At 50.0% G+C, this 15,553-nt stretch overlaps 1 protein-coding gene across 3 annotated transcripts in view; it reads right to left on the bottom strand.

The window, feature by feature from the left end:
• Nucleotides 1–13,216: 13,216 nt before the first annotated feature.
• PLEKHD1 (pleckstrin homology and coiled-coil domain containing D1) overlaps nucleotides 13,217–15,553 on the bottom strand; it is a 29,405-nt gene continuing 27,068 nt past the window's right edge. For 2 of the 3 annotated variants that reach the window (XM_082384397.1, XM_082384398.1), the window contains one exon: nucleotides 13,217–15,353. In XM_082384397.1, coding sequence (XP_082240523.1) covers nucleotides 15,184–15,353 — 170 coding nt within the window. In that variant the 3' untranslated portion in view covers nucleotides 13,217–15,183. The remainder of the gene's footprint in view (nucleotides 15,354–15,553) is intronic. The other variant, XM_082384399.1, reaches the window with a different exon arrangement.

The raw sequence follows: 15,553 nt of genomic DNA on the forward strand, positions 1-15,553 counted from the left end.
GCCATGGTATAATAATCTTAGAGGATAGGCTGGGGTGCAACCTTGTAAGGAGGTTAACACTGGTGAGATTGGAAACCTGTCCCTGGGAACCTACAGGAAGTGGTCTCTAGTTCTCTGTCTCCCCTTTGTCCTCTCCTGGAATGCTGGTTCTGAGCATATCAGCCTTGTTCTCAGTCTTTCTGGCAGGTTCCTCCTCTTGTTGGGGTGCCCCAGGGTCAAACCTTTGTCCTGACCTTCACTCACTCCCTTGATGGTCTCACCTAGTTTCACAGTTTTAAATACCATCAGGATGGGATGACTCCCAAATTTATGTCTCCATCCCAGCCTCTCTCCCAGCACCAGGCTTAAATATCCAATTACCTTTCTGATACATCCACTTGGATATCTAGCAGACATCTCACATTCAATATATCTAACATGGGAACACCTGATCCTTTCCCCTAAACCTCCTCTACCTGCAGCCTTCCACATCTTAACTAATGGTGACTCCATTCTTCCCACTGCCCAAGCCAAAATCTTGGCGTCATCTTGACTCCTTTTCCTCTCCCACTCCACATCCAATTTGTTAGGAAGTCCTGTGGATTTCCCCTTCCAAATAGATACAGAATCTGACCGCTTCTCACTGCCTCCATTCTCATCATCCTGGTCCAAGCCATTGTCATTCCTTATCTAGATTTCTGTAAGCGCGTCCTAACAGGTCTTCCTGTTTCTACATGGTCTAGTCTCAATACAGTACCAGGTGGTCATTTGAAACGTTAAGTCTGATCATGCCGCCCCTCAGCTCAGCCTCCTGAGATGGCTCCCATCTCTCTCCCAGGAAAAGCCAAAGTTCTCACACGGCCCACAAGGCCCTGCATGATCTGGTCCTGTCACTCCTCTAACTTCACCTCCTACTGCTACTGTCCCCTTGCTCACCCCACTCCGGCCACACTGGCCTCCTTGCGATTCCTCTAACACCTGGGCACATTCCCACCCCAGGCTCTTTGCAGTAGCCATTCTGTTGCCTGGAACGCTTCCCCCAAGATATTCCAATTCCCTCACCACCTTCAATCCCATCTTCAAATTTCGCCTTCTCAGTAAGGCTTGTTTTGGACTGAACTGTGTCCCCCGCCCTGTCCCTGAGTTCATATGTTGAAGCCTTAACCCCCAATGTGATGGTATTTAGAGATAAGGCCTAAAAAAGAGGTACTAAAGATTAAGTGACATGACGAGGGTGGGGCCTTAATCCAATAGGGCTGGTGTCCTTTTAAAAAGAGGCAGAGACACCAGAGCTCTCTTTCCTTGCACACACAAAGAGGTCATGTAAGCACGCAGAGAGATGGCGGCCACCTACAAGGAGAAAGAAGAGGCCTCAGAATGAAACCTAACTTGCCTGCACCTTGATCATGGACTTCCCAGGGTCCAGAGCTGTGAGAAATAAATTTCTGTGGTTTAAGCCACCTGATCTGTGGCATTTTGTTATGGCAGCCCTAGCAGACTGATCCTGTTTCTCTATTACGATTGCAATCTGCCCACCCTTCCTTCCTGGGGCTCCCAAACTCCCTTACCTTGTTCTACTTGTCCTATTTACCATAGCCCTTAGTGCCTTTTAATAAATTATATAATTTATTTTTTTCTTATATTTACTGTTTACTGTCTGTCTCCCCTGCTAGAGCATAAGCTCCATGAGGGCAGGAATTTTTGTCTGTTTTGTTTACCAGTATATCCAAGTGTCTGGAATAGTGCCTAGTGAAACCAAAACTGTGCAACTCAGATTGGGACTTGAACCCATGGCAGGGACTCGGACCCAGCCAAAACCCAGATTGGGACTTGAACCCATGGTCTTCTAAGGAATTTTTTTTTTTTATATATATAAATTTATTTATTTATTTTTGGCTGTGTTAGGTCTTCGTTGCTGTGTGCGGGCTTTCTCTAGTTGCGGCGAGCGGGGGTTACTCTTGTTGTGGTGCGCGGGCTTCTCATTGCAGTGGCTTCTCTTGTTACAGAGCACAGGCTCTAGGTGCTCAGGCTTCAGCAGTTGTGGCACACGGGCTTCAGTAGTTGTGGCTCGTGAGCTCTAGAGTGCAGGATCAGTAGTTGTGGCGCACGGGCTTAGTTGCTCCACGGCATGTGGGATCTTCCAGGACCAGGGCTCAAACCCGTGTCCCCTGCATTGGCAGGAGGATTCTTAACCATTGCGCCACTAGGGAAGCCCAACCCATGGTCTTTTAATTGAGATTATACACCTGGTCTCAGGACTTAATGAAGCTCAGGTTCTTTTTAATATTTATTTATTTATTTATTTATTTATTTATGGCTGTGTTGGGTCTTCACTTCTGTGCAAGGGCTTTCTCCAGTTGCGGCAAGCGGGGGCCACTCTTCATTGCGGTGCGCGGGCCTCTCACTATCATGGCCTCTCTTGTTGCGGAGCACAGGCTCCAGACGCGCAGGCTCAGCAACTGTGGCTCACGGGCCTAGTCGCTCCGCGGCATGTGGGATCTTCCCAGACCAGGGCTCGAACCCGTGTCCCCTGCATTGGCAGGCAGATTCTCAACCACTGCGCCACCAGGGAAGCCCGAAGCTCAGGTTCTTGATGTCTCATCACAGAAAGAATTCAGTGGGAGACAAAGTGATAGGTAAGAAGTGGATTTATTTAGAGAGAAACACACTCCACAGACAGAGTGTGGGCCATCTCAGAAGGCGAGAGCAGGACCTGGGTGTGGGGTTGTCAGTTTTTACAGGGGTGGGTAATTTCATAGGCTAATGAGTGGGAGGAATATCCCAGCTATTTTGGGGAAGGGGTGGGGATTTCCAAGAATTGGGCCATCGCCCACTTTTTGACCTTTAGTAGTCAGCCTTGGAACTGTCATGGCACCTGTGGGTGTGTCATTTAGCTTGCTCAAGGTCTAGTGGAAGTCGATCATCCACCATCTTGGGCCTAGTTGGTTCTAACCAGTTTATGTCATGTCCTCAGGCTAAGTCATTCTTTTAAAGGTTGTGACCTGCCCCCTTCCCTCCTGTTTCACTAGTACATAAGGGATATTCACCAAGTCTTGGTCAAATGAAGGGATGAGTCACCTTTTTTGAAGGCGCAAAAGAAACCAAGGAACCAAGGAGAGGGTTTTTTATTTATCTTGGGTTTGCTTGTCTCTAAAGGGAAAGCAGCCCAACCTGGCCAGGGCGGGGCATGGGGCGGGGGTGTGGGTGGCGTGCACAGATGTGCTGGGCAGGTGTGGCCATGGCCTCCGGCACCCAGAGGGACAAATGAGGCTCAAAAGGCTCAAGCACGACCACTTGGCTGGTGCTCTCCTAGACTGAGAGTCATGCAGATGGGAGGAGCCGTCACCCACTTTGTTTAAAGAAGGAGCCAACATTCTCCAGTGGAAGCAGGAAGACAGTCCAAGCACACAGCATGTGCAAAGGCACCGGGGCATGAAGCCGTCTGGGAATACAGATTTACAAGGAGTGTGAGTGGAGGAGAGTGAAAGCAAAGCAGAGAGTCCAGAGAAGACGCGGTCATGAGGACAAGGAATGTCAGGTTCAGGCACTTGAGCTTTATTCTGTCAGGAATCAGGGACCGCTATAGGACTTAAGGCAGAGAAGCAGCCTGATGGGATTTACTGGCTAGAAAGATCACTTGGGCAGTAGCTGGACTGCCCTGCACTCCCTGAGTGCAGAACACGAGTCTTTGTTAACCGACAACAGGCAGAGCTACCGCCAAGCCTCCCTTGCGACCTCAGGGAGGGAAACCTAAACCCCACTCCAACCCCCTCTACTCAGAGTGAGACAACCCACATAGCCGGGCTCTGTCTTTCTTTGGCTCTTAGCAAGAGAGGGACTTATCTATAGGCAGATACCGCTCAAAACACTCCAGCCTCAGTCTTTTCCTTAAAACACTCCCATCAGGCTGTTGCCAGGGCAACCATCGCTGACCCAGCCTTCAGGAAGCTATTGGAGTCCCGAGAGGATGTGGTCCTGCTGCTGTCGCTGCTCATCAACCCCTCAACAATGCTCGCCCAGTGATGCAACGGTCCCGCTGGCTGCAGTTCACACACACCCCCACAACCCCCTCCCCCCTCCCACTCCTCTGCATCTGTCCTGTGCACACATTCTTCCCACTCACCTCTGTATTGGTGGATTTCCTGACCAATCACAGATCCAATTCTCCCCACCTACAACAATGATTCAGCCAAGAGGTGGGCATGTGACCTGAGCTGCAGGACCAATTCATTCCTTGGGATGAGTACAGGGGACCTCAAAAAAGGAGCTCCCCTTCCTCTAGGGTGCCAAGCTGGGGCTGGCAGCGGCCATGCCCTCTCCCAGATGTTTGCAGTGGGAAAGCGAGGTCAACAAACAAATAGAAACAAAGATAAGCAGAAAAGAGAACCCACATCCCGGTGGCAGAGTCTCCAGTTCTAGGCCCTAAGCCCTGGTTCCTGTCACTCATGCTTTGATTGAGTCCTTCCCAGCCTCCAAAGCCAATATGTTCTGTCACGGGAACCAGAATTGTCCCAGATGGGCCCTCCCTCTTTCCAAGTGAATTCTTCTCAGTCACCGCCCATCCACCTCTTTGCCCCATCTGAAGAAATCCCCTCCCTCTCTGTGCCTTAATTTGCATAGCTCTACAATGGAGACAATTCATCTTGTTCCCAACCTCCCTTCATTCTAAGAACTGTTAGTGGAACAAGAGGAGACAGAAAAGCCTTGGAAGGCTCAGAAACTCAGGAATATGTCACAGGATTCAGGAAATGACAGAAATGGTTCATGCTGAAGAGAGGTGGAGGGACAGAAAGGGCCCAACCCTGCCAAGCTGGCCTGAGCGGGGTGACAAAACTGTGGGCCCGGCACTGGGCGTGTGGGCTGCTCCTGGCATCCCAGCCACTGCCAGGCTGCTGCCAGCGAAGAAGGCATCCGGTTGCCACACAGGGTGAGAGGACAGCACGGCCCGCAGCTTTCCTCACCTTCCCAAGGATGTCCCCCTCACATTAGGCTTCAGTTCCTCAGCCCTGACCCAGAGGCTTTACCCTGAATACCAAAGGGAACAAGTTCCTCTGCGTGTGTGAGTGTGTATGAAGGACAGGGAGAGACTTTCAAACAAGCAGCGTAGAAATGCTGAATCCGAGGCAGAGAGCATGCGCAAGACCATCACGATTCACTCAAGGAGTGTTCACGCTGTCTCTCCTAAGTGCGGAGGTGGCCCTCTCACCTCAACACAACACCTGTTTGCAAAGGTTTACAGTTCCCAAAGGTCTCCCTTACTTCAGCTCTCTGGATCCTTTGAACAACCTCTGAGGTAGTAAGCGCAGACATTACAGCTATAGTTACTAGTGAGGAATGTACACTGACAACTGAGGAATCCAGCGCCTAGAAACATTAAGTAATTTGCCCAAGTCACACAACTTATAATTGGTGAAACCTCAGCTCTGGCACGGGACTCCATTGCTCTGTTCTACATCCTGGAGGCTGGAGCCCTGTGCCCCGAGACACTAGCATATACGTCACTGAGCAAGCGAAACTTTCCCCTCCAGCCCTCTGGGCAGGCAGAGTGGTGGTATGGGCAGTGCTAAGTGACGGGGCTTCACAGACACTCCAGAAAAACATCTGCCCCAAAATAGCTCAAGTAGAGATCCATGGTTTAGGATAAGCACCACAGCCTCCATTAACCCCATCAGCTTATAGCTGGTTACCCACGGGGTTAATATTCTGAGTCATGAACACCTTCCTATTTGATAATGGGTCTGATATTCAGGACCAGGGTCCCCAGACAGAATGTGGTAGGATAAGCAGGTTGGTGTTTTGTTTTGTCTCCTTTGGGGAGGCTCTGAGCTGCTGGGACTCTCCCCGACCTCCACAGTGTCGCTCACAGTGAGGGGTACCAACCACTGGCTGCTCATCAGCGTCCACATTCACCTTTTCCCTGGTGCTCAGCCAGGCTACTTTTCCCAGCCTCCCCTGCAGAGGAATGTAGCCATGTGATAGTTTCAGCCAATTAAATGAGGACAGAGGTGCTCTGAGCCACTTCCAGGCCCAATGAAAAGGCGTTAGGGATGGCTGGAGACTATGACACCAGGGCAACTTTGGAAGCCTCGGGTTGATAGAGAAAAATTGGCCGCTATGCAGTTTCCTGAATGACATATACAAGACTCTCCACAGTCAACCTGCACAAACAACCAGGCTTTGTCTCTTGTTCCCTGTCACCTCCCCAGCACGAGAGCAGGGCTTGGCACATAGTACATATCATCCAACATAAGACATCATTAAATATAGGGCACACCATTATTTTATGTACCACTAAGAAATAAAGGGTGGGGACTTCCCTGGTGGCGCAGTGGGTAAGAATCCACCTGCTAATGCAGGGGACACGAATTTGAGCCCTGGTCCGGGAAGATCCCACATGCTGCGGAGCAACTAAGCCTGTGCGCCACAACTACTGAGCCTGCGCGCCTAGAGCCCATGCTCCACAATGAGAGAAGCCACCGCAATGAGAAGCCTGCACACCGCAACAAAGAGTAGCCCCTGCTCACTGCTGCAACTAGAGAACGCCCGCGTGCAGCAACAAGGACCCAACACAGCCAAAAATAAATAAATAAATAAAAGAAATAAAGGGTGTTGTCAAACTATGACACTATACTTGCAGTCGGAATTTTTTTAATTAAATTTATTTACTTGGTTGCACTGGGTCTTAGTTGTGGCATGCAAACTCTTAGTTGCGTCATGCATGTGGGATCTAGTTCCCTGACCAGGGATCGAACCCAGGCCCCCGGCATCGGGAGCATGGAGTCTTAACCACTGCGCCACCAGGGAAGTCCCCCCAGAATTTTTATTTTACACTTATTGAAAGAGCTTTTTTAGATTTGGTTAGTCATAGGTTTTCATCACATATCACTCTTGTGCATAATAAAATGGGAAATAGAAGTGAAATAAGTGAGCTAAGGCATTTCTAGAACTTCTCATCCCAAATCTGACTCCTCTCCCTTTGACTAAGAGTGACGATGACCACATTTTTCTCACACAATGCCATTTTCTGAGGCATCAAGAGTGTCAGTGATGCAGCATTTCTCAAAAGAATCTGTAAAAGAACTAAGTGTCATAGGTGCTGGGCTCTTAAGCCGGTTTTACAGTTGTGTGGACCAGCTCTATCTCAAGCACTGCCAAACAAGTCTGATTCACCACCTCTCCGGCAACCATCTGATTCTTATCTGTTAAGTGCACCTCCATGAGTATTTCGGGATTTTTTTTCACCAAACCGTTGATGCGCATTCAGCACATTTTGATGCTGGGACTTCTGATGCCCGCAAAGGCAATGACAACCTCATCAAGACTACTGTACGGCCAGCAGCAATCAAAAGCTGCCATCGATTTAAGATACATCCCAATTTCAGAGATTTTGAGTTGGGGTGCGTGTGTCATAGAGTTTTAAAGAATATGATTGTAGACTCTCAATAAATACTTGTTGAATGAATGAGTAGATGAATTCTAGTTCCCAGTCTGACTGAAAAAATGCCTTGACTTTCTTAGGAAAAGGTCTTCAGACTTTGGGATCACACAACAAGCCTGATAAAGCTAAGGTGATTATGTTCTTTTCTTGCAAATAACAGAAAACCCAAGCAAAATGACCTAAACGATAAGGAAAGATACATCAGTTCACATAACGAGGAGTCCTGAAATAGGCAGATCTAGTGTCAGTTAACTCAGTGACAACTCAGCAGGGACCAAAGCTCCTTGCCATCTTTCTGCTCAGTTACCCTAGGCACGGGTAACTGGCTTGGGCCTCAGGTCAGCTACCCCCATGGTCACAAGTTGGCTGCCTTAGTTCTAGGTGTCATATCCAGACATGAAATGCCCAGTGGAGGAAAAGGGACTGTATCTTCACTATGACTCTCTTTGAAAGTGAGAAAACCTGTCCCCCAGCAGACTTCTCATCTCATTGGCCAGCCTGGCCCACACCTAAAGCAGTCTCCAGCAGAGAAGTGTGGTCACCAGAATTCAAGAAGGGTGTTTTTAAAAAATTTTTATTTTATAATGGAGTATAGTTGATTAACAATGTCATGTTAGTTATTTTATAATGGAGTATAGTTGATTAACAATGTCGTGTTAGCAAGGTGATTCAGTTATACATATACAAGTATCTATTCCTTTTTCAAATTCTTTTCCCATTTAGGTTATTACAGAATATTGAGCAGAGTTCCCTGTGCTACGCAGTAGGTCCTTGTTGGCTACCTATTTTTTTTTTAAATAAATTTATTTATTTATTTTTGGCTGCTTTGGGTCTTTGTTGCTGCACGCCGGCTTTCTCTAGCTGCGGTGAGCAGGGGCTACTCTTCATTGTGGTGCGCGGGCTTCTCATTGCAGTGGCTTCTCTTGTTGTGGAGCACGGACTTTAGGCACGTGGGCTTCAGTAGTTGTGGCTCGCAGGCTTAGTTGCTCCACGGCATATGGGATCTTCCTGGACCAGGGCTTGAACCCGTGTCCCCTGCATTGGCAGGCGGATTCTTAACCACTGCACCACCAGGGAAGTCCCGGATATCTATTTTGAATATAGCAATGTGTACATGTCAATCCCAAACTCTAAATCTATCCCTCTCCCACAAGAAGGATTTTGAGAGCATCTAATTTCACATCCTCATTTAATCAAGGGGAGGTCAGATGGCTTGCCCCTCTCTCAGGATTAATCACTGGCTTTACAGGAACACACGGGCCTCTAGATTCCCAGCCCAGGGCCTTCCCATTGGCTGCTTACTCCCACCCTGAGAGGATTCTTCTGTTCTGGAGGACACTGGGCTGGGGAGAGGGAAGGGCAAAGGAAGGTGAAGGTCAGGAGACTGCCAGCCTGGAAGTTGTTGGAGACAGCAAGAAAAGGCCTCACGGGCTTCCCTGGTGGCGCAGTGGTTAAGAATCCGCCTGCCAATGCAGGGGACACACGGGTTCGAGCCCTGGTCTGGGAAGATCCCACATGCCGCGGAGCGGCTAGGCCCGTGAGCCACAACTACTGAGCCTGCGCGTCTGGAGCCCGTGCTCCGCAATGGGAGAGGCCGCAACAGTGAGAGGCCCACTCGCCGCAAGCGGAGAAAGCCCTCGCACAGAAACGAAGACCCAACACAGCCGTAAATAAATAAATAAATAAATTTAAAAAAAAAAAGAAAAGGCCTCGCTGCTTTGCAAAGCACTTAGGATGAGAAGCTCTGACCCTCAGGACCTCCTATACTGGACTAGCCAGGCTTTCAGAAAGGAAGAATTCTAGGGAGACTGTCAGTTACCAAGCCCCTGAATCAATCCCTTAAGAACCCTTGATAGAAAATATCTGTGTGGAGACTCGGGGCCTAGAGCATAGAGGAGCTCAGTATGCTTGTTGAAGGAAGGAAGGGAGGGAGGAAGCTCACTGAAAATAATTTACATGTAACAATTTACATCTTTACACATAATATTTTCCATACTAATATTCCACATTAATATTTACATATGCTAGAAAGAACACTGGCCATGAACTCAAATACCTGAAACTCCACTTAGAAGCTGTGTGACCTTGGGGTTCATTTTTCTGTAAATCAAGGAGAGGGATGTTGTGAGGACAAAAAAGAGAAATCAGTGTGAAAGTACATCGTTCACAATAGACTGAATACATGTTGACTGTAGCAGAGACTTTTGTTTCATATCTTAAAGGGGAGAACAGCTGGGAGACTCACACCAATAATGCAGAACCTCGGCCTTCTCACAAAGCCCTCCCTTTTCTTTGAGAGCCTCAGTTCACTTTCCCACTGGAATTTGCTGGCCCAGCTCAGAGCATGCTGCCATCTGCTGGGGAGAAGGAGGAGGTGAACACCAAAGCATCCCTTAACACAAAGCCACCGCAAGGAGCAACCTGGAAAAAAGGAAGCATAGGGACCCAACTTCCGCTCAGCTGTGACTCTCTTACCCTTTAAGAAGGGCAGGGCCCTCACCCCTGGACAGCAGTTTATAAGAAAAATAAGATGTCTACCTATTTTTCTTTTTAAAAGTAAGTGATAGGATATTATTCAGCCTTAAAAGGGAAGAAAATTCCTACACATGCTACAACATGGATGAATCTTGAGGACATTATGCTAAGTGAAATAAGCCATCACAAAAAAAGACAAGTATTGTACTATTTGACTTACACAAGGTAACTACAGTCGTCACATTCATAGAGACAGGAAGTAGAATGGTGGTTGCCAGAGGCTGGGGTGGAGGGGAAATGGAGAGTTGTTTAGTGGGTGTAGAGGACTTCCCTGGCAATCCAGTGATTAAGACTCCAGGCTTCCACTGGGGGGGGGCACAGGTTCGATCCCTGGTCAGGGAACTAAGATCCCACATACTGCATGGCACAGCCAAAAAAAAAGGGGTGTAGAGTTTCAGTTTTGCAAGATGGAGAGTTCTGGAGATTCGTTGTACAACAATGTGAATATACTTAACACTATTGAACTATACACTTAAAATGGTTAGAATGGTAACTTTTATATATATATATGTTTTTTAATTAATTTATTTATTTTTGGCTGCATGTGTCTTCGTTGCTGCTGCGGGCTTCTCATCGCAGTGGCTTCTCTTGTTGTGGAGCACGGGCTCTAGGCACGCGGGCTTCAGTAGCTGTGGCTCGCAGGCTCTAGAGCGCAGGCTCAGTATTTGTGGCGCACGGGCTTAGTTGCTCCACGGCATGTGGGATCTTCCCAGACCAGGGATCGAACCTGTGTTCCCTGCACTGGGAGGTGGATTCTTAACCACTGCGCCACTAGGGAAGTCCCCAAAATGGAAACTTTTATGTTATGTATATTTTACCACAATAAAAAACAAAAAAACAGTAAGTGACAGGGATAATAAGCACATAGTAGGTGCTTGACTTCATGCACTAGAATCATAATATTTGTTGAAGGAAGATAGGAAGAAGTGATGCTGACAGGTGATCTAGACACCAGGGTGAACATGAGAACGGACATCTTCCCTTTCCCAGGACAGCCTTCCAAGTGACCTTCTCCTTGGGGTGATAAATCAGTTATCCTTCCTGTTCTCATCTCAACCCTAAACTTTCCTCTTCTCATCCCTTCTGATAACAGCATGGCTCCAAGTTCAACCTAAGTTGGAACGTCACCCCTGAGAACTGTATCTTCCTGGTCAGTGCTGTCGGTGGCAGCCATGTCTTTGTTGATTCCATGGCTGCAAGTTCTCAGATCATAGAACTTCAAAACTGCAAGGGCTCTGAGCAGCCTCGTGAGATTTATGTCCTATCTAATAAAAATATATAAGTATAAAAAACATTTAAAACAGTGGCTTATCAAAAGCTCCAGAACAGGAAGCAGTGAGACAGCACTAACGACCCCCACCCCCTGGGTAGCAGCAGGCAGAATGTGGGACAAGTTCCTCCCCTCAGCGCCCTGTGATGGGGCCACTGCCCTGCAAGAGGAAAGGCTCTCCTGTGGTCAGTGTCACTCCAAGGCCCATCGGTCCTAGTTTTTGCCAGGATAACAGGGCAGGTTGAGTCTGTTCATAGCAGGACTCTTGGCCCAGAGGTAGGTGTCAGATCCTCCAGGGCAAGCAAGGCAGAGAACCTGAGCCCCAAACTCACTGAGCTGGCTCTGCAACTGCCCGGACAGCTCCTGGAGCCCCTGTGGCCGATCACTGGCCTTTTAGCAGCCCTGACTCACAACAACTTCGCTGCCTGATTGCTAAGGGTCACACAGAGGGAAAGCCAAAGGACACACAGAATGCTGGACAGCATTGAAACATTTGGTGGCAGTTGCAGGTAGAATTCATCACAAGGGGATGGAGTTTATTAAGACCCTCCCGCCCCCAGGATTTCTGGGCTTGGAGTGCTTCCTGAACTTCCCCTGAACAACTTTAACCCAGCAGGATGGAGAGGGAAGCTCATTTCTGGGCCAGAGGAGCTGGTAGCAATGAGTGGAAGCCCAAGGGAAGAGAAAGGGAGATGGGATGTGCAAAGAGTCAGGAGGACCAAACCTGGGGCGCTACACTGCACCTGTCTACACCCACATGGATGTTTGAACAACCAGTTTCTCCCAGTTGCTTTGGATGTCTGGGACCACTCTGGACCTCTATTTCTAAGTGGCAAGAACAAAAGGATACCACTGTACCCTCTCCCAAAGCCTTGCAAAGGACACCCCTTCACCTCTGCTCCCAGGTGTGGGATGAGATAAGAGAAGTCAGCATCTTTCCCCCCAAGAGTCAAAGCCATAGGGTTTCTGATCTTGGAGAGCCCTTGCTGCATCCTGGGGGTCTGAGTGGCTTCATCCTGGCTTAACGCAGAAGCACAAGGGTCCCCAGGGACTGCTGGCCTTTATCCGAGGGCTCCTTTGTTTGGTGGGTTTAATAACTACCTTCCAATTAGACCAAATCTGACCCACCCTGGGCTCGAGCAAGTTTCAGTTTCACCTTCATCATTCACTGTGGGCTCCAAATCTCACGTGGATGGTACCCAAGCACCCACAGGCTGCCCAGGTCATGCTGGGCTGGGTGAGATAGGATAGATGTGGGCAAGAATTACATCCCTCCAGGGACAAATACAGGCAGTGGATCCTTCCCAGGGGCTGGGAGCTGGGGAGTAGATCAGAACACAAGTGTTTTACACTTTACAGATCTCTTGCCTCACCCATTAACATTTCACTGGGGAAAAGCACTAAAGCTAAGATGACCATGGAAATACCATCCAAACTGGGACCCCTGTGATAGCAAAAGGGGGTCATTAATAATTATGCTGGGAAACAACATATAAAGGGTTACGATATAGATCATCCATTCCCCAGTGAAGGAACAGATCCAATAGGAGGAGAACCCAGTCATCCCCATTTCTCTCCCTCCCTTACATGATTACAAAACAAAAGCAAAAACCTCTCCTCCTCAGAGCAGGTAAAACTGTCAGTTTCCAATAGGGACACCAAAACTAGCAAGCCATCAAACTAGGTACCCTTTGCCTGCCTGAGGCTATTTCCATGGGCGCAGTCAGCTCTGTCCCTTTGGTCCACGCTCAGATCAGAAGAAAATCTGGCTGGTAGTCCTTGTTACAAGGGGACAGCCAGGACCTCAGGGCGGGAACACAGATTTTTCAGTTAATTATTGAGAAGCCACTCCCTGGAGGTGCAGCAATGGGGAGTACTTCCTCATAGGGAGGGAAACGTGTGTGCAAATGAGCACAAGCAGGCAATTCCATAATTCCACATTCAGCCTGCAGGGGGCAACATCTCTCTAGCAATGACCACAGTGCAAGCGACACTGCAGGAAACACTTTTAATCGGCCAAGGAATAGGGTTTTGTTTTTGTAAAAAATCAGATCCATATATTTCCAGTAAGTAATTTTCACCCCTACATATTTTCATATAGAGATGTTACTCTTTTTCTATTTACAGTGCTAGGTACAGAGTAAGTTTTTAACAAATAAATACTTATGGATTGATCAGTTGGTTGAAGATAACACAGACTTGCCTGAGGCGTGGAAAGTACAGGGTGAAATAGGAGGAAAGAAATTAGAGATTGGTGAATGTGCATGAGAAAGCACTTTCCTCTCTGCTTAATAGCTTGCCCAGGCGGGGAAGGGCGTTTGAAAATTTCAGAAAGATCTCTCTCCAAGAACAAACCATTATTAATTTAATTCTTTAAAAACAGAAAATAAAATAGTAATCTTGGTTTCTAAAGCTTCCTCATTTTAAAGTCCATCCTACATACATGTTAGATCAATGAGTTCCAGGTTTATGCAGGTTTCTACACGTTTAAAGCTTTTACATTTAGACTCGTGCCTTTCAGATGCATTGATTCTGAAGCACCTCCACCCCTATTCCCTACCTAGGCTGGTAAGAGACTGGCTGAGGCCATCCAAGTCCGCCCACCGCTGAGAAGGGACCGATGAGGCTCATTTCACCAGGCAGTTCTGACCGCAGAGCAGGCCAGCCTGCCTGGCCTTGGCTGGCCCAGCCGTAGACACGCCCATGTTTTGAGTCAGTAACATTCCTTTTCCCACAGAACAGGCTGCAGGCCCCTGCCCTGCGGCCATCTGTCCAGCTCTCAGACTGGGCTCCATTGTCCAAGCAGCAGAGGATCAGCACCTTTAATACTACCCGTGCCCCTGAGCACCCTGACCCCAGGGAGACCCCTTTTCTGGAGAGACCAACAGACTCAGGCGGTTTCGGAGGGAAGGCCTGGAGGGAGAGGAGCCAGCCAGACAGTCTGTCCATGGGTGAGGGACACGCAGTCCTTAGCACCCTGGAGGGCAGTGTCTCCCACAAAAGCCGCAGACAGATGTTTCAGCTTCGCCTCTGATGACCCTGGGCCAACCAGTGGCCCCCCATCTTCCAGGGCTCGTGGTCACATTGTTTCACTGGGTAAAGCCTCTGCAGGAGAGGAGGCAGCAAGGTGACCGAAGGAGGGGCAGCTGGGAGGGAGACCTCTGGGGTCCCGCAGCCCAGCAGGGCCACGGCAGCCAGAGGGAGCCGCCTCCCCGCCCGGCCAGGAGTCGATAATGCAGCAGCCCCGCCGCCTTCTTCCACTCCCTGACTTGCTGCCTGTCTTCTGGCAGAGACCTCAGTTTCGCTGCTGGCCACAGCTCCCTCCCGCCCAGGGCCCTCGGTACACGCACAGGAGGAGGAATGTCAGGGCCACATCTTCCCCGGAGGGCGCGGAGGCTGCCAGTGGGGGAGTCCCCCTGAGGAGGGCAGTGAGCGGGTGGTCCCACAGCCAGGGCCCGGCCCCAGGAACGGTGTGTCTGGCCAGGGTGGTAGGCCACGGGCCCAGAAGCGGCTGTGCCAGGTCCCTTTCTTCCCTGCCCCGCGGTGTGGTCAAAGAGCGGCCTTGACCGAGGGACGCCTGTGGATCTCAGAAGCAAAGAGGGTTGGGAAGCCCTGGGAAGCAAGTGTCAAGGAGGGGAGGGCGGCAGAGTCACAGAGAAGTACAGCGGGCACGACAGAAGGTGGTGGGCCCTGCCCACCCGACTCCCCGGCCAGAAAAGTCTCTCTGTACCGCCAGGCCCCATCTTTGCTTTACCATGACAACCAGGAGGCACCCAGCTTGGGCCTGACCTGACCCAAGGGTAGGGTCTGGGGTGAGGGTGAGGGAGGTGGGGCCTTTGAGGGTGAGGCTGGCCCCCACGTGGAGCGCTGGCAGAGAGGAGCCGCATAGAGTCAGGCGTCCCCCTCCCACTCCCTCCTGCCCCCAGTGAGAAAGGACCTGGGGGGCGGGGAGGAGCGCCCATCACTTTCCCCCCAGGGGAAGCGCGGAGGGGGCTCCAGGCTGGGTCGCCATGATGTGGTAGATGGATTCGCGGAAGCGCTGGTCCCGGCTGAGCCGCTGGGCCACCTCCTTCAGCTCCTCCATGCTGTTGGCTTCCAGCTGGGAGGTCATGAAGGACTGGGACGGCTTCACTGGGGATACGGTGGCCCCACGGGCCGGCCGTGAACAGCCCTCCCTCCACTGGGGCACAGTCCTGTCCCCCACCCCAGCCCCCCACCCTCACACCCCATCCTCCAGCCCCTCCCGGTCCATGGGCTCCCATGACCCTGGGAGAAGCCCAAGGCTGGGGGAGCCAGGCTCGGGCCACACTCAGGGCTGGGTCAGCCCCTCT

Source organism: Balaenoptera borealis (assembly GCF_965194805.1).
Source record: "Balaenoptera borealis genome assembly, chromosome: 3".
NCBI classification, from domain to species: Eukaryota; Metazoa; Chordata; class Mammalia; order Artiodactyla; family Balaenopteridae; genus Balaenoptera; species Balaenoptera borealis.